The 20734-nt window shown below is 34.2% G+C and overlaps 1 protein-coding gene across 2 annotated transcripts in view; it reads left to right on the forward strand.

The window, feature by feature from the left end:
• Positions 1-5627: 5627 nt before the first annotated feature.
• Positions 5628-20734, forward strand: part of LOC124363048 (gastrula zinc finger protein XlCGF17.1-like) — a 36006-nt gene continuing 20899 nt past the window's right edge. For both annotated transcript variants that reach the window (XM_046818113.1, XM_046818114.1), the window contains exons 1-2: positions 5628-6164; positions 17118-17261. In XM_046818113.1, the coding sequence (XP_046674069.1) occupies positions 17149-17261 (113 nt within the window). In that variant the 5' untranslated portion in view covers positions 5628-6164; positions 17118-17148. The remainder of the gene's footprint in view (positions 6165-17117; positions 17262-20734) is intronic.

Raw genomic sequence — 20734 nt, forward strand, 5'->3', positions numbered from 1 at the left:
AATTTTAAGATTATGTCGTAAATGTATAAATATCGGCTTGTAACTGTGTTGTGAGTTTAATGTCGTTTAGTTGTTAGCTGCTTTAAAGGATAAGTGTTCTATATTATTGATATTTAAATCTATTTCTTTAATATAAATAATTGTTCTTATTAATCAAAAAAGCTAAAAATCACGAGAAGTGAGGAATCAGAAACAAGTTTGACTGAATATGTAAAGAATACAAAAATCAGTGAAAACATCTAGTTATTTTTGGTTAATAGTATAAAAAGATTTCCTGAGGGTTTGCAGAAATCCCTAATCTTATTGCTAAAAATTAAGAAAAATACTTCCCCTAATGCTATCTGTGATATGTACAAAACAAATCCGAGAAAAGCCATCACGAAAAAACAGTTATAAATAAGTGGAAGAGAATATTAAAGAAAAAAACCGACAAAACTAAAAATGATAATAAACAAACAAACCTAAAATCTCGGGAAAAGATTCTGCTTGATTTACTTCAGGGACACAGTAACGTATGAATTTTTTAGATTCCTGGCACATTTATCACTATCATCAACTTATGGCATGGCATCAAAATAACGATCATTTAAACTCGTTGCAACACCATGAAAGATGATACAACACACAGCACGTTTAAGTATTTTTGCTAAAACAACACTACATGAGTATTATAAAAAAATGGAAATCTTTCTCCTATTTGACAAAAACAACGCTCAGTTATTACCCTTTCTCACTTGAATATTCTGGTTTACGTTCTTTTTCGTTAGTATCTATGTTTCTATATGGACACGTAATCCAATGCTCAATAACACATCCTGAATCACCCAGAAACACGAAATTAGTATTTCTTTATCTTTATTTTATAACTGAGTTGTTCCAAATCCTTGAATTATGTATGGACTTAGACCAAGCTTGCGTCAAGACATGTAAACACTTATTTTCCATTACATGTGCACTGAACATTTTAAAAGGCAAAATCCGTTGTATTAATGTAATCTCCATGTTCTTTTTTCCTTAACATCCCACTAATATTATAAATTAATGTACAAATTTGAATGTTTGGATATTTGGATGTTTCGATGTTTCGAGGTTTGTCCTCGAATCACGCTGAAACAGCTATACGGATTGTGCTGAAATTTGGAACAGGTATAGCTTTTGGTCTGAATTAATATTTAGAGTGCTTTTTACCACCCATAACACATTCATTTCACCAAATAATAAAGTCGAATTCAAATTGAAAAATTAGTTTGTTTACATTCGAATGTTATTATAAGAACGAAACGTACTTTGACAGCTGTTTGAGCTATAGTTCGACAAACTTTCTGAAACATCTGTTTACATTTAAATTTTATCAATAATAAGTAAACAGTGCTTGATCGGTAGTGTAATTCTGATAGTAAATAAAACATTAATATATAAATTTTACTCCAGATTGCGCCAGTGACGAATTAAAATCATCTAATGCATTAAATACTGTTATAAAACTAACCTTAATGCACAGAGTTATGAGTGTTTTCACATAAGTTACTTTAAACTGGCGGGCTTCCTTGACATTATGATATTACATTTTAACAATGGCTAATAAAAAAACAGAGAAATGAATACTAACATGCCTCAACGATTCATTCTTTCCCTGGCTACAGTCCAAAAAACAAGTGTAACGCAAAACTTTAATAACGATTATTTTGGAAAGTTGCAAAACCTTAATAAGAATTTCCCTCTAATACCGAAAGTACATAGTAAGTAGGACTCTCCCCTAGGTCGTAATAGGCTTTTCAGTCCTACTTATGTGTGTATTTTCTTCATCGGGACAAGGTAAACTCAAAAATGTCAACACGATTTTGACCAAAGTAGATTTCCGAGAACTAGATAATCGAACGTATATATATATATATATATATATATATATATATATATATATATTATATACATACATATATATATATATATATATATATATATATATATATATATATATATATATATATATATATACGTTCGATTATCTAGTTCTCGGAAATCTACTTTGGTCAAAATCGTGTTGACATTTTTGAGTTTACCTTGTCCCGATGAAGAAAATACACACATAAGTAGGACTGAAAAGCCTATTACGACCTAGGGGAGAGTCCTACTTACTATGTACTTTCGGTATTAGAGGGAAATTCTTATTAAGGTTTTGCAACTTTCCAAAATAATCGTTATTAAAGTTTTGCGTTACACTTGTTTTTTGGACTGTAGCCAGGGAAAGAATGAATCGTTGAGGCATGTTAGTATTCATTTCTCTGTTTTTTTATTAGCCATTGTTAAAATGTAATATCATAATGTCAAGGAAGCCCGCCAGTTTAAAGTAACTTATGTGAAAAACACTCATAACTCTGTGCATTAAGGTTAGTTTTATAACAGTATTTAATGCATTAGATGATTTTAATTCGTCACTGGCGCAATCTGGAGTAAAATTTATATATTAATGTTTTATTTACTATCAATATATATATATATATATATATATATAATTTCAATAAACATTGAATCGCAAAAAGTACTTGCTCCGCCGGGAGTCGAACCCGGATCTCTCACTTGCCGGGTGAATGTGCTACCATTACACCACAGAGCGCTTACTTTTTCCGATTCAATTATTTTGTATTTGGCCGTATCTGTCACATGTGCGTTTAAATAAGCAAACTAACATATGATCGGAAGAACAAATACCTGTCAAACGACTTTTATTTACATTATATATATACCGGTATATATATATATTTCTTCTTCGTCAGATCAACAAGGCAAACGGCAAACTATACTATAGTACTGGAAATATCTTAGACCTGAAATATATGACAAGGACTGGAAATATACGCTTTTTGACCAAAGTAAGTTTCCGAGACCTGTGTGATCTGAGATTTGTGTTTTCTTGATCGGGATGACAAGGCGGATTCAGCTGTGACGTTATGTATATAATTAATTAGAACTAGAAATGCACCATGATGATGCACCATGTGCCAAACATGATATTAATAATTAAGTTGAACTCTGATACTATTTACCACGAACAAAAAATAAATAATATCTACCTGATGTATGCCTACTTACGTTTTAAAACTTTTATAGGACTTCCATCATATTTGCTTTTACTAAGTAATATAAGGACTTTGGTTCTAAGATTGCGTGCGAATACGCGGGTAACAGCTAGTACATAAGTATGACAACTCAAATCCAATTTGGTTATTTAAATAGGGTTTGCTATTAATTTGTTTTCCTTGTGAATTTGGAAATTGTATCCACACATTATCGTTTTAAACAATTGCTTTAAATCCCTGTGGAGTATTTTACAAACAATTGTTTGATGAATATTAATTTCTTGAGCAATGCCTGACAGATGACATGTCGGCGATATACCACAAAAATACTTACATATTTTGTTTTGAGGTTAAAGTTCTATCTCTTTTCACCACAGTTATTTCTAAGAAATGTTTACATATCCACAATATGTTTTTTATGGAAAATGTATAAACAGATTTATGGTTCTTTGCTTGTGCGTACAAACTGGAATACAAATTCATAATCGAAATTTACGAAATACGGAAATTGAAATACTACGGCATACAAATTAATATGCCGTATCAAAACACACGATACTGACTATTGGACTTCTTGTGAGCAAGTCCTCTTTATTAAGAGTGTCAGCTCATTTTTATTCATATTAAAAAGAGCATTAGCGATTAATATAAACATATTTCATTGACACGAGCCTTAATTATAAATCCTTCTGAAGGATCTATAATCAAGAACACGAGTCTGAGGACTTGCTCTTTTTAATTCATCATATAATATTGAAGTATTTATTGAAAAAAAAAAAAAAAAAAAAAAAAACAGTAGCAGTCGTGGGACTGCCGATAGAAGTGAAAACGGAACTATTAAGTTGAGAGTAATTAAAACTATATGCAAAAAATTATATGAAATTTTTTATGTTTTATTTATAGGTTACATATGATGGGTTAAACAAATCATGAACAAAATATAAATACAAAGTGGTTGAAAAAATAACTAATATACAATTATCTTAATAAAAACAATAAATGAACATATTTCATAAAATCTAAAATTATTATAACATTTTTTTAATTTTCCAATTTTAAAATCCACGAAAAAATATTATCAAATAACTAGAAATCTATTTTACCACGCTAGTAAGATAAATCTTATACCGTAATAATACTCATTTCATGATGAAGAGGTTAAATATTAAAAACATAATTAAAATGAATAATGCTAAATTTTAAATACAAATATTCGTACAAATATTAAAAATGTTTAAAAATATATTCGTTGTTTTCATTATTCATTTATCTATATAATTAATAGTTAGTTAAACATAGAATACAAGTGAGTAAACACCGAGTGAACAACAGTGAGTTGAACACCGTTGTAAATAATACAGTTATTGCTACGGATAAAGTATATAATTGCAATAACAATTAAACCCACAATATTTTTAAAACTAATAAATTAGTTAAATTAACTTGGTTCTTTCGTAAAGGTTTTTTATTGCACAATAAGCTAATTTATTGAGTTAATACGGTATCAGTGAGCCAATGCACCAACTACAGTTCCGGCAGAAACGTTCACTCATCACTTCATACGCTACTACAGGCTAAACTAAACTTCCAATAAAAAAATGATAAATTACAAAAAAATATTCATCTATTTTCACACAACTTTCTCTCTGACAAATTTTGTCTGACCAAAAAATAAAAAAAATCCTCGCTTACTACTTTTTTCTTGTCATTGTAAACGCTATGTAAAATGTAAACAATAATCAAAATTATTTCGAAATTTTTTTAATATTTAAAAATGTAACCAATAGATTGCCAATATTAAGAGCTTTAATTTGACGCATCTTACAGAATTGTACGACATTGGCTTCACTTTTAAATCGCGAGAGGAAGCCGTAAAGGTCACTGATTTTCGCAGTCTGTTTTCATACTCCGCCGGCACAGTTTTAACACAGCGAGACTGACTTTTTCATGCAGGTTAGTAGTCCGCGGCCAAGTCTACGGTTAAAAAACACAGCGAGACTGACTTTTTCATGCAGGTTAGTATCATTAGCATGTCGGTGACGCGAACCGAGGATTTTACCCTCTACCAAAACGCTCAACGCGCCTAAAGAAGTTTTCACTTCAAAAAAGTGCAGGAGCATGTGCTCACTTTTGATTCACCCCATTGTTTAATAGAAAATACTTTTTAATGTTACTGACAAATACGCATGGCAATGTTATATTTCGATAATAATTATCTACATAAGTGTGAGAGATTATTCCTAAAAATAACTTTTTATAAATATAATACCCGATAGCTAATACTAATCATAACAATGTCACTGTTAATATTAAGTACAGCTATGAATAATAACGACAACCATAACGATTTTACAAACTAAACTGTAATAGCGTAAAATGTTAATTAATAATATCACTCCAAGAGGACGTTTGAATTATACCTACCTAGTCTTTGCTGAAAAAAAAACAATATCATCAAATAAAAAAGGTTTTAGTTGAATGCAACGTCTGTTTCTCTTTCTCTGGTTTCCTGTCTCCGATCATCTGGAACATCTGATTGTTCTGCTGAATTTCACCTCAGCGGTCAGCCTCAGAGATGTCTACTTTGATCTTTCCTGATGTTGATAGTAGAACTTACTACTAACTTGCTGTAGAAGTCGGATTCGAAAACAAGACTATTATGCAGATTATGCTATTTGAGTTTTATCACCATCAATCACTCATTATCTATCTTTTGATCACGATGTTCGTGTGTGTAATGTGCACGAGAAGTGAGCTGTATTGTGGACGATAAGAAAATTTGAATGGAATAAATAATTATATGGAAGTAATCAAGATATGTGAAGAATAAATTTTTTAAGAATCGATGATTTCAGCTTGTAAACAGTTTAGGAGGTTATATTCTGATGGTTGGAAGAGAGAGAAACAAGAAGAAACAATTTCTTACTTTTGGCCTTGTAGGTGAAAATCAAAGTTAAGAGACTGAGGTTGGAAATAAATTAAACAGATAACACAGTTTGATTAGATACATTAAAATAGGGATTGTAATTGGAGATAAATTAATTAGCCTATATACTCTTCTGCACTGATGTGTACAAGCTAAACTAGGTAAGTAATATGACGGTTTAGACATATGAGGGCAGAAATAGGCTTTAGAAATTTAGACCTAGGCTATTTTAAAAAACATTCAACTGGGTTTTAGTTAATGTCTAGAAAGTTATTTGTAAGAAAATTGATAATTTATATATTTCCGGTTATAGCCTAAACCAAATCCAACATGTGAGTAGGCTCTATGGTATGTGTCTGAAAAGATAATTTTTTACTTAAACAGATGTTAAACAATTATTTAACTTTTTACAGTTTGATATAGATTAAAAAAAAAAAAAAAAATAGAACAGGGGTAATTGTGAAGGTAAAGTCCGACCCGGCAAAAACCGATTTAAAAAAACATCTATTTCTATTGTTCCCTGAACTAAACAATATAAGGTTTCAGGGGGTGAAAATGAGAAATAACGGAGGTGTAGTATATTAAAAATGGAACTACTTTACATGTGCATAACAATATTTACGTATACATCTGAGTCGGGCATCATGTGATCTTTTTTGAGCGTGATTGAACTTCTTGATTGGATAAGTAAATGAAAAATATACCTAATACTAAAATGTGGGGAATTTTGACCCAAATAAAAAATATTTTTCTTAATTTCGAGCTACAAATTAATTTGTTATTGGGTTGTGACAAGTGCCTCCTCCTATCAACGGAAGAAAAACATTTCTCGAGATAATACCTATTAGTAAAATATCAAATTCTAGAGGGGCTGATCAGAAATATTAATTGAAAAATAATGCAAACAAATTTATCCAAAGTGAACAAATGTAATAAATCATGTAAAAACCCAATATTAATGTAGGGCAGGGTACGATAAGCGGACCCGGTTTTTTATATCGAAATTGGCAAACGATATTACTTAATAATAACCATCGATATAATAAATCGATACTGATTAATTATTCTGAACAATCAACTTAAATCATCTATACCTTTAGTTGCAAACACTTTCAAATAATACTTACTTGTAATGTAATATTTTAATTTTATATAAGAATCATTTGATTATTAAAAATGGCAGTCAATTTTAGAAAACTACACGACGTTGCCTTGAAAGTGATAAGCCATGTTTTTCGTGACTTCAACATGTTGGACACATACCGAAAAACCCATTACAGTATGTGAAATTTGTGGGAAAGAAACAACTGTAACTGTGAGAGGAGCAAATATGGTCGTCTTCAGTTTTCCTAATTTTGGTTATAATAATTTGTTTGATCACTGTAAATATTAAATTCATATTTTAATTTAAAACATATGATTGTTATTGAGGACTATAGATGCTTTATATCGATTGATAGTCCAGGATTTGAGATGCAAATATTAGGTATCGATGATTACATTCTTCGATATAAAAAACCGGGTCCGCTTATCGTGTACCCTACCCTTAATGTATAAATGGACAGTAATAGACAACACTTACCATTACTGTATTGGTGGGTAGAGCTGTGGGGCAGCAACAAAAAATGGTGGAGCCTGGTATGTGAGTGGGGGTATTTGGCCTTGGGTACCCGACAAAATGGTCACCCCGGACAACATAACGAGGGATATCCACCTTAACTTCTAGCCAGTGTTTTTAATGGTGCTTATTGTACTCTATCTATAGCCTTTATCTATATGGCATTTGGCTCTTAAGATAGGGCGGTTAGCTCTTTGGTATGATGGAAGCCCTTTTGTAGAGTAGTTATATATAACACATAAGCTCCTGGCATCTATAACATTTGAACAAGTGTAAATATTAGTATGTTCACTGAATCTTAAATTTGTAATTTCTACTGAAAATTTGAAACAGAACAATACAAAGTGGAATTTGTTAACATTTATAAGTTGTGTGTGTGTGTGTGTCTCCTCTCTCTCTCTCTCTCTCCCTCCCTCCCAAAAATGAACATTCTTTGTAGGCTATTTTGTTCCTTCTATCTCTTTGTGCATTGCAAGTTTCAATTTATTATTTATAAGGGATTTGAGGTTTCCTGAGTTCCGTTGGGTGGCTACACCTATTTAGAGAAAGGTATAATCTGCATTTAAATATTTGGAAAAGCATGTTTAATAATTAACTATGTGATTTAATACTGAACTTAAGTTAATACTGTAAGTTCAGATACATTTTCAGTATTAGATTCAGCAATAAAATTTATATAAACTTAACTAACATTTATACACAAATTCAGTATAAGTAAATGTTATTTGCTATACTCACAAAAAATACCTCATTAGACCCATGAGTACCTCACTGAGCCTACTTATGAGATTAGCAAGCAAATCAACTAATGTTTTGTTATAACTAGATTTTGGATTAATCTGGTGCACTCTGTTGAGAATTGATATGTTCTTCCCACTGATCTCAGGTAACTAGTGATATGTTATGATTGAACTGATGTGGAATGGTCCTGCCGTAATCATTTCTGGTTAGACCCTCTAGAATTTAGATACCCTATTTTACATGATAATATTTTGAGAAATATCTTTCAATTGTCACCAAAACTACGACAATGATTTGTTATAGTCTATTTGAAAATAATTAGTACTTACTGTAATTGTTAGTGACTTTTTTAATTGTCCAAAAATTAAAATACGATAATTAATGTTTATTATAAATAATTGTTTTTGGAACAAAATAGTTTTTAATTAATAAAATGGATCTATTTATATTACTTATTTATTGACTGAGTATTAGAAAAGTATATCACTTGGGGAGCTGGATAAATGTCAGTTTTATCTGTCTATTACCACAATTTGAAATTTTGCTTGCGACTTCATTTATAAGCATCATCGAGTTCGATGATAGTGCATGTCACTCCATAGAATTTGCCTCACTGTTTGCGAACATTTTTTATATTAGTCTTATGGATAACCACGGTGGCAACAAGAAAATCAGAGAATGAATAGATGTATAAACAAACTGAGTACAATCGTATGCCATTTTAACAGTGATAAAGTAACACTTGTAGTCTAACTATTATTTGCAAGATATTTCAAGAAAGATTTCAGTAGACTCTAAATTAAGCATTATTTTAAACTTCTTTTCTACTTAGACAAAATTGAGTTCATCCATAATGTATGTCCATCCATGGGATTTGGCTTAGTATCATCAAAGCTTATCAATCAGTAGTGTGACACAATTTTTCTTTTGTCTGATGGATATGGTAGGGGAAATATTTCTTTTCTGTATGATTGTTTGTCTGTCTGTCTGTCTGCAGGTCTTTGTTCTCAAGAACGAAATTAGCTAAAGACTTACAATTTTGAAAGCAACCTAAATGAAGCCTGTTATGCAACAAGGGGTGTACCATACTCCTCCTTTGTAAATTGGTGGAAAAATTTGTTACGCTTAGAGGTCTGAGTTGAACTTATGTGATTTTCCTTTCATATCGGTGGGGGGGGGGGGGGGGGGGCACAATGGATGGCCATAGATCTATCTGATAGGTAGGACTTTAATAATGACATCCTGTCCCTCATCTCACCTAGGCCACTCCTAATGATCCTAACCGATTTGCTGTTCAGCTTGTCAGACCACTCCTAATGACTCACTGCTAATGACCCTCACTGTTTTGGCTGTTCAGCTTGTCAGATCACTCCTAATGACCCTCACTGTTTTGGCCGTTCAGCTTGTCAGACCACTCCTAATGACCCTCACTGTTTTGGCCGTTCAGCTTGTCAGACCACTCCTAATGACCCTCACTGTTTTTGGCTGTTCAGCTTGTCAGGCCACTACATGTTGCCCACTGTATTGCGCAGTTATAACATTTAGTACTTATCCAGTTGTGGCTGGAAAGGGCTACAATATCTCGAACAAATAAGTAACTAAATTACTATTTCTATATTTGTTTTACATACCTGAGTAAAACTTGTTTCAAAATTATTTTTGATCTGACTGTCATTGTCATTGTAGCTGCTATACTGTATCCTATCAGTGTATTAAAATACTAGTGCATTTAGTGGAGACGAACCTCATAATATGGAAACACGTTTATACTCTATTAGAAATCTAATTGAGACTATTGTATTTTTATTCTGAAAAAAAAGATTAACCTATAACTTAAATTACATATACCTGGATGGTTTAAAAGTGAATAATAAATAACCAATGGATATAGTTTCAACCTTGAAGGCAATATAACCTTTGTAAATTGTTTGAGAGTTTCATTTAAATTTCAGTAATTTAAAGAGCCAAAGGTTAAATACTGCCATAAATCGGACTCGAAGAGACGTTTATGGGGGGTCTAGGGGATGGGCTGACCTTAGTTGGGTGATTCCCAATGAATTAGGAAAGTACCTCCCCAGGGGTGACAGTGAGTTGACTCTCAAGACCAATGGGGGATCCGAATCCAACCAATAAACGCTAGTCAAGCGGTCGGCAAGAGGTGACCCTGCTTTCGACTAAATCCCAGGATATAGGCTAGTGCCCCAATTGTGCAGTCTGTAATGGTGCCAGATCGTCCATGACCAGTCTCGACTGGTCTTTCCGGAATCATACCACACACTTGGTTTTGCATGACTGATGATCCCCCAATCCCACGGTGTGAGGCGACCTGTGGCTAAGAGATACATGGCACAGGGGTAGTGCGTTATGAATGTAGCCCTTGGGGGTTGGGCACCCTCACAAGTGTAAATAGCCTTACTTGACCACGTGGGGCTCTGACTGGGTGGACCTTTTATTTCCTCGGTACTCGTGGATCCTGAAATCAAGAACCCAACAGATCTTGATCTGGAAAGGTTACAGCAGGCAGTTGCATCTAGCAGTTTGGCTTTGGTTGCCTCTGGCTGTTCATCACGCTCTACTACCATTGACAAAGATTCAGCAGTTGGTGGTGTTGATGTGGAGGTCAAACAGACCAGCTGAGGACACGAGGTGTTGCAACTGATCATGGGAATCAAGGTCCTTCAGATCAATCTGCAGCATAGTAAAGCTGCTTCAGCTGTGTTCTGCAGATGTTTTTTGATGAAAGAATTTCATGTGGCTCTAATACAGGAACCCTGGATTTGTAAGGGTAAAATATCAGGGCTTTCCATGGCAAGGGTCAAAATTGTTAGCGCCTATGTTTAATCATGCCAGAGCTTGTATTTTAAGCAACAAGGTGAACAGCATTCTTGTTCTGGAATTTTGTTCCAGGGATCTCTCCACAGTCATGCTGATTGGCACTGGTGCTGGACGATCCCAGTTGATTACATCATCATATCTCCTGTATGATGATTTGGATTCCACGCCCTCCAGAGAGATGACTACCTTGGTAGATCATGTTGGGAGGAGTGGTTTGGAGTTGTTGATTGGTTGTGACGTTAATTCACACTATGAAGCATGGGGCAGCACCAACAAAAACAGCAGAGGCAAGTTGCCTCTGGAGTATATAATGCCTCACAGTCTAGAGATTTCAAATGTGGGTGTTCCTATGTTTCGCACGTGAATGCGTAGGGAGGTGATAGATGTGACTGTAATGAGGGGGGTATGGTTAATTGGATAGTCAATTGGACTAGCATGTGTTCAATGAGCTCTCCCTTTCTGATCATGCTCACATCTGCTTTAAAATTGGAGACCTGGGAACTTGAAAACGTTCAGTATAGGAATCCGAGAAACACATACTGGATGTCATACAAGGAGAACCTAAGGGTTAAACTAGAATCTGACGGTAGTAACCGAAAACGGATTCACAATACAGTGCAGCTGGACAAATCTGCCGACAATATGACATCTGAAATTGTCTTGTTATTAACAGGAAAAGATCTAAAGTAACCTGTTGGAGCTTTGATCTGGCCTCTTTGAGGAAGAGAGTCAGGGCTCTATTCAGGAGAGCAAAAATTTGAGGTACTTGAGAGACTACCACAAGGCTCTTGCACTGTACAACCGCAAGGTCCGTATGGCTAAGAACTTAGCCTGGAAAAAGTGTACTGACATTGACTGATTTTAGGAAAAAAAATCCCATCTCGCCACTTGGTGGTCTCAAGGAAGATCAAGGTATACATATTACTGAACCAGGGGGAGTTCTAAAAGTCATGATGGGAACACACTCTCTGGACTGTATCCTTTATGACAAGGATCAACCACTCAGCTGTGCAGGGAAACCTGTGGGGCGCACCGCTCACTCACAATGGAATTTGGTGTGTTGTGTAGTAACCTTTAGAAGGATTGAGTGGGTGATTAATTTGTTCAGTCCATATAAAGCTCCTGGGGGATATGAAGTGAGACTAGTTTGCTTGTAGTGGTGGTTGGATATTTTCCTGCCTCTGTGGTCCTCAGGTACATTCCTCTGTCCTGGAGGGTATCCAGGGTAATGTTTATACCGAAGCAGGGGAGGTTTAGCATGGATCTACCTAAGTCCTTTAGGTCGATATGTCTGTCCTCCTTTCTTCTCAAAAGCATGGAGTAGATGGTTGCTAGGTTTGTTTGGGAGTGATCTCTCTTGGGATACCCTCTACATCCAAATCAGTATGCTTTCACTCCAGGAAGATCATGTAACCGCCTTGCATTAACTGGTATGCAGGATTGAGAAGGTGCTGGTAGCGAAGGAAATAGCCATACGTGTCTTTTTGGACATCAAAGGAGCTTTTGACAATACAGGCACTCAGGCGATAGTCAATATAGTCTCAAGATGTGGTATTGATGGTCAAATATATGACTGGAAATATATCTTCCATTGAGTTGAAGTCCGAGGTCAAGTACCTGGGTGTAATTCTTGATAGGGTCCTGAACTGAGGACCCATCTGGAAAGGGTTATTGCCAGAGGGAGATGGTCTTAAATTGAATGCAGACGTGTGATAGGTAGGTCTTGGGAACTTAAACCGAGGCTTTTGTATTGGCTTTATGTCTCCGTGACTAGACCTGCAACTAATGTTTGGGGCTGTAGTCTGTGTTAGGTGGCCAAAAATGGAGGCCAAGATGCCGGTAGCTGGTCTGGCTAGCATCCAAAGGTTGGCTTGCGTTGCTAAGTACGCCAGGTTCAGCTCTAGACTGTTGCCTGAACCTCGCCCCCCTCCTGGACATTGTCATTCGCGCTATGGCCAGGAGGAGTACCTATTGTCTTCAGCAGGCGGGACTTTGATCGGCATTGGGCTGCAGCAGGAGGCACTACAGAATTAGTATCTGATTCAGGGAAATGCTCTGCACATGATATCGAATCAGATGCCACAAAGATTTTTCTTCGAAAAACCCTTCAGGATTGTCATACCTTCTAGGGAGGCTTGGTCAGAGGGAAAGAACCTCTTCAAGGTAGCATTTTCACAGATAGTCAGGCAGCATTGAAGGCGTTGGACTCTTGTGTGTTCAACTCCAAACGTGTCTGGGATTGCGATCAAGTTATTTCTTCCTTTGCCAGAATCATCAATGTTACTGTTTGTTGGGTTCCTGGTCGTGAGAGAATCTCTGGGAACGAAAGAGCTGATGTCCTGGCTAACTTGTGCTCAGCGTCCAATATGATGGGACCTCAACTGTTCTGTGGCATTTCTAGCTGTGAATCCTTTGGAGCTGTCTCGGAATTGGTTCACACTGAACATGAGAGAAGGTGGAGGCTGCACCCATGCCTGAGAATGGTTCAGCAGTTGCCTTCCCCTAAGGTGGCGTCTGACCTTCTCGCACTAAGTAAATCAGTGTCTTCTCAAATTATGGGTCTGATTACAGGACATGGTCACCTAAATAAGCATCTTCACAGAGTCTGTATCCTTCGGGAGGATTTGCCCTGTAGAATGTGTGACGAGCAGGAGGAAACTGCTGGACACCTGCTCTTTGACTGCCCTGCAATAGCTGTGGTTCGCTGAGCTGAAAGGACAACTACCTGTAATTCCACCTGAGTTGAGGGATATATAAGTATGGGCCACACTTGGGTAACATGCCAAGTGCGAAGTGTTAAGGTTGCAGTATAAAGTTTATATTAAAATCTGTTCACAAATCTTATAGTACAATTGACTAAATTAGAAAAGCTATGTCAAAAAATGTAGATGAAGAATGCCTTACTGGACCCAATTACTGATTTATCTTAATGCAAAAAAATCTAGTCCAAAACCGTCTGATGCCCTCCAAGGGAATTGCATTGACAATAGACAATAGACAATATACTTTATTCATTATCATTGAGACAAGAATGGTGTCATTAATCAAAATACAATTTTTTTTTTTAAGTTGAGATAAATCACGGTGGTTCGAGAGATGTGGTTAGGCAGTTAGTCCTCCAGTTCAGGAATTCCTCTATTGTATAAAAAGGCCGGTCAAGAAGCCAGTCGATCAGTTTTTGTCGGAGTTGTTGCTGTTTTGTGGTGTTCTTGAACTCTTGTGGCAGGATGTTAAGAAATTTTGCACCAGCATAGGTGGGTTGTTTTTCGTAGAGAGTCAGACGATGGGTGGGAAGTATGTAGTCATGTGCGGATCTTGTGTTGAGGGTGTGAACGTCATTTCCTCTTGTCAGACATTGTTGACTTGCATATGATGTACAGGGCTACTGAGGTTAGTATTCTTAGCTGTTTAAAAGCACCTCTACACGATTCTAGAGGCCCTGTTCCCATTAGTATACGGATTGCTTTTTTCTGAAGCACTAGTACCCTTTGGGTGTTAAATTTAGAGGAGTTGCCCCAGACAGTTATTGCGTACCTCAGGTGACTCTCGAAAAGAGCATAGTATGCACATTTTACTATTTCTGGGCTAGCAACTTGTTTTAAGCGCCTTAGAACATATAAAACTGTGCTAAGTTTCCCACATAGTTGGTTGATATGGTCACTCCAAGAAAGAGATTCGTCAATTAATATTCCTAGGTACTTTACGTTGTCCATTCTTTCAGCGTCCGGCAATTCCAGCACTTCTTCTTTCTTCCTTCCCATTATTAGTTGCTGAGTCTTTGTTTGATTCAATACCAGGTCGTTTGCTTGACAGTATTCTATTGCCATATTTATGGCAATGTATGTGTCTACTTCCAAGGTTGACGGTTGTTTATTTTGTAGCAGGAGTGTCGTGTCATCTGCAAACATGAGCATGAAGCAATACCTTTTTAAGTAATCAGGAAAGTCACTCACAAAGATAATGTAAAGGATAGGGCCCAGGACTGATCCCTGCGGAACACCTCTGTCAACAGGCAAAGGTCTGGAGGTTGTTGTTTTTTTCTTTCCTTGGTCTGTACTTTTTATTTCTACTGACTGAGTTCTCCCTGATAAGTAGCTCCGAAACCAATCTGCAGTTTTTCCTGTGATCCCTCGGCTTTCTAGTTTTTTGAGGAGTTTGTCATGACTAAGGCAATCAAACGCTTTAGTGGAGTCTAGAAAGATAGCAGTTGTTGTGTCGCCCTTATCTAGTGCTCTTATTAGATACTCAACAATTCTAACCAGAACAGTTGATGTTGATTTACCTTCTATAAAGCCGTGTTGATTATCAGGGAACAGGTTATGTTTAAAAAAAAAAATCTAACAGTCTAGACAGTACAATTTTTTCTATGAGTTTTGAAATTGAAGGAAGTAGAGAGATTGGGCGGTAGTTAGCGACCTGGGTTGGGTCTCCTTTTTTTAGTTTCGGATAGACTTTTGCCAGTTTTAGTTTTGATGGAAAAATTCCTTCTGCAAATGAGTTGTTGATTATAGTAGTTAGGGGGTTTAATAGGGGCTCACTGCAAGTTTTTAATAATCTTGTGGAAATGTTATCAAAGCCGGCTGAGTTTTTCGTTTTCAATGTTCTTATAGTCGTCTTAACTTCCTTTTGAGATGTTGGCCAAAGAATAAGAGAGTCATTTACTTGAAGTCTGTAATCTGGAGTAACAGGATTCCCATCGTAGTCAGCTTGTGCTAGTGTTTCGTTGGCAATCGAGTGTCTCCTCCAAATTTATCCTTAACAGATCACTTTCTTGTCCTGTAGTTCCTAATGAAATGTGTCCAAACTGTCACGAGCTTTTATGGTGGTGTTAAACCTTGATGTATGAACTCTTGTAATTTTGATCAAATCTCAGTGTTGTTGAGTGGATCAACTATTTAGTGCTTATATAATATATTTCCAGAATAAAAATTCTTAAATAAACAGAAGATGTGTAGTTAGAGAGGGAAGTTAAAAAAATACTTAATGTAAAATCTTCACAATACCTATTAAAATACTTTTTTGGATTTTTTGAAGAATAAAAATATTCCCCCCTTATTCAAATGAGGGAAAAGGGAGGTCACTTTACATTTTCAAATTGCAACCACTATTTTGTGACATGGCGTTTGAAAGGTACATTCTAAAGAAACAATGACATGAACAAAACATTCAATTTTTTTGAGGGTAACAAAAATTTCACTCCCCTTTTCAAAGTTAAGTAGGAGGGGGTAACTTTAAAATTTCAAATTGCAACCTCTACTCTTATCTTGTGATGTCATTTTAAAGACCTATTCAATGGAAACGCAATGGCATGAACAAAACATTTCTACGGCGATCGTATCTAAAGTTATGGGCAAATAATTTCTTACATTGTAATGCCATCTAGAAAAAGACACCTCTTGCCAAATTATGCACACCAGAAACATTAGATGCTACATAAAGTAATAAGTTGGGCCCCTCAAAGTCATACTAAAAGATATCACACATGCATTGTGTTGATATGCGCAAGACATTGGCATCATCCCTACAGATTATTATTTGTTTGGTTATTTGCCCATAACTTTTGCAAGAAACAGCGTAGAGGTGTTTTCTTAGTGTCATTGTGTTTCTATTGAATAGACCTTTAATATGGCATGTCACAAGATAGGTGTTGCAATTTGAAAATTTAAAGTAACACCCCTTTACCCTACTTTGAAAAAAAGGGAAAACATTTTTATCATTGAAAAAGTTCATAAAAGTATTTTAATAGGTATGGTGAAGATTTTACATCAATATCTCAATCCGTTTGGAATATATGCAGGTGTATTAGGACTTAATTTACACCCTTGTATACACAATCATATGTTTTAAAATAACCAAACAACATTAATAATGCATTATTGTCTTTATCTACAAATATTCTTAAGTAAGCATTTTCTTTCAGAATTTGAAAACAGGACACTGGAAAAGTTGATATGGAAGGTGAAACATCTCTGACAAACCTGAGTACAGTACAGTTGGCTGATATATCTTTTACTGGAGGAGTTACAGATGGATCAAGCAATCAGTCGTTATCACAGACACATGGGTAAGTCTCCATTTAATGGCTTCATTACACATCTATTTTATAATTATCACATTAATTTAAACTCTTATTCAACGTTTGTCTTTATGTATTATGAAAATAGTACAAAAAAAAACTGTAAAATATAATAATAATAATATTCATTTTCAAGTACAATGGAAGTATTATTGACATTATTATTTTACAACAATAATTGTAAAATATATAAAAATTAAAGGAATCTGTAATTTTTTCTCTCAAATCTGCTATATTTTCACGTTAAAAGGTTTCATATCCATCTTTTTTTTCATTTCATACCTGCCATGCCGTAAAATACCATTTCATATTTGTAATTTTTAATTTTTACACTTCCTAGTGTTCCTTACATTTTTTAATTTTATCCTGAGTTATGCTACAGTTGGGGCTAATTCAACATAATTTATCTAGACAAATTTTATTTGTTTACTTTGTGTTAACAATTCTTGTAAAATTCAGTTAGTAGTGCAGGATTGCTTTGCTCGGAGTTAGCTGGGAATTTCAAGAATTTTGCTAACTCTGAAAATACTTAAGAAAAAAGTGGTTTTAAAATATTTTATTGAATTTCTTAAATTTTGTTGCCACCGAATTTATTTTCTTCCTTTTGTTGAGAATGTTAAGTTTATAGATGGAAGGATCTTTTAACGTTTTGGTGAAAAGTACTGATGCGCAAAGCCAAATCCTGAATCTCGAATTCACAGAATCTTGACAATATAACAATTTGAATTTGAGAATCAATTAATTGACGACAATCAAATCTTTGCAGATTTGAAGCATAATTAATTAATTCTTGGCTGATCATTAGTACATAAATTACCTATCTGGAAACATGATTTTATTGTACTATGTTCATGAGAACCCGTAGATAGGTAACTAAATCAACAAATTATCATAGTTTTATAAATAATATTTTACAAATGCTTGCAATTATGTATTTACTTACATGCATTGCTGTGAGACTGCTGCGTATAGTCTAGTCGGGGATGACGGCTGATCAGCATTATGCCAATTACCGATCGTTTAAACTTGTTTTGTTATACTTTGTGTATGAAATAGGTAACCAAATTAACAAAGTATTTTTGTAAATAATATATTCCTTGCAGCTCTTTTTTCCTTTTTGTTGATAATGTGATTACAAGCCTTTACTCTTCTATAATTGTGTGTTAGTAAAAACGTTTCCATAAAATTTGGTATTGTTGAAAACTTTCCTCAAATTTCAAAACTATAAATAATAAAACTTAACTATTTTATAAATGCGAAAGTGCCTTTGTTTTTTGTTTTGCTTTCACATGTAAACTATTCAACCGATTGTAAAGAAATTTTTCATTCTTACGGTCCTTGGTATGAAAATAGGCCTATTCTTATTTTGAAAATCTCTCCAGGCTAAGCCCCACTGGTCTTTAAAGTAGTGAAATATCCTATCTGGGTTTCTAAAGTTGTGAAATATTAATTGAAAGAGTCTCTGAACAGTAATCAACTGTTCTGTGTTAAGTTGTTTTATGACAGAACAACCATATGTTTAGTTAATTTACCATTTTCACCTTGTTTACATTTATAGTGTGTAAATTCTCTAAGGAGTAACCATTAGTTTTCACACAGTTTTTAGATTTCAGTGATCAGGTAAGTACTCATTCACCTTAGAAAATGCGTTAAAACACAAGGTAGTCAGAATTTGACTCTGAAGACTACTTTGAAGCAGTCGGCAAGAACTTTGCTATATGAAAGTTCAGTGGACTGTGTGCTTTTGAACTAAAGTACCAATTCCACTCTAAATGTTCTGAAATATTTAAAATATTTTTTAGTTTTTCAAGAAACAAACACCTAAATATTGTCATTATTAATTCACCGTTCACTGTACATTTTTAGCAAATATTAAGTATTAGATATAAAAGCCAAAGTTACTGCTGCAAGACTTATAAAATCCATCTTAGTTGCCTTTTTACAGAAGTAGGCTTCTCTGATCTGTGATATATGTGTAATATATATGTATATATATATATTTTTTTTTTCTTGGGAAAAAAGGCAAAATAAACTATGGAATCAAAAATACTAAAACGATGTAAATTACAATGGCCATATATTTACACTTTTTGAAAATTTTCTTGATCATGCAACAAAGCAAACTAAACCTTGGCGTCGGAAATATGCACTTGAACCAGCAGTGTAGATATAAAAGACAAAGTAGTCTAATTTTTACTATGTATTTGAAGACTGTTATGAAACTTAGCTTAGTTGTCTTTTGACAGAACTAGGCTTCTCAGAGATGTGTATGTAAATATGTTTTCCTGATTGAGAAAAAGGCAAAATGAATTATGAAACAAAATATACTAAGACTGGAGTAAATTACAATTGCCATAAATATACACTTTTTATTTTATGGATTGTGGTAAGAGGGCAAACTCAACAATGGTGGCGGGAATACACTCGAACCAGAAGTGCTCATACAGGTGCAAAACTTATGAAATTGCGTAAGTCGTGGGTAACTGATGGTATAGTTATATTTCACACTTATGCGTAAGTATACTCACTTATGTGTACCAAAGTTCAGTGCTTTAGTTTAAACCGAGTAAAATAAAAATGTTTTTATACAAAACACAATAAGAGATGAAAAACAAAGCATTTAATATTGTTTTTCAATTTTATATCTTATTTTGAAATCCTAAACCAATTTCTGAAATATTCCTCATCTGTTATGGGACACACTGTACTCTAAAACTATTAGTTGAGAAAAACTACAGTGTACATGCTTTATTCTTTGCTTATTATAGATTTGTATAATTTATTTTATAAAAAGGAACCACTGTTCTAAGGTAAAGCTAGCAGAAGAACCAAAATTCAATTAAAAATGGTTTATTTACTTAAAAGTTGACAAAGTTTATGTATTCATAAATCAATACAACAGGGTATTAACCCTTTTAACCCCGGCCATTAAATCAAGTGATGTGCCAGAAATCCCAAGCCATTTTCAGACAAAATGTAAGGGTTTTGTAAAAAATTCATAACTCAGTTATTTTTTTAAGATATTTAGGTAATTCTTTTTTTGTTTTACTTCTTTATACATGTAGCTTACAGAAATATACAAATAAAAATTATTATTTTGAAAGTAATTTTTTTAAATGCATATACATATATAAAAAATAAATAAAAATGAAAAAATTTCAAGTTTGATCATGGAAACCATATAGATAAAAAAATATTTGACACAAAAATACCCATTTAATTTATGATATATTTAATCCTTAATAAAAGGAAACAAAAATTATAGGCCTACCTTATTTACAAATTGAGTAACATCAATTTTTGTAAAGCCGTGTAAATTTTTCTTTTTGCCATTTCTGGGCAAGGCAATGTAACAAGACCTTTGAAATTCACAGTACTTAAAATAAACATAAAACCAAAGTTATTTCTGACAAAATAACTAAAACTGTTCATAATCTAAATTTTAAAAAAGTTTTAAAACA

The sequence above is a fragment of the Homalodisca vitripennis genome, chromosome 5 (genome assembly GCF_021130785.1).
Source record: "Homalodisca vitripennis isolate AUS2020 chromosome 5, UT_GWSS_2.1, whole genome shotgun sequence".
NCBI lineage: Eukaryota > Metazoa > Arthropoda > Insecta > Hemiptera > Cicadellidae > Homalodisca > Homalodisca vitripennis.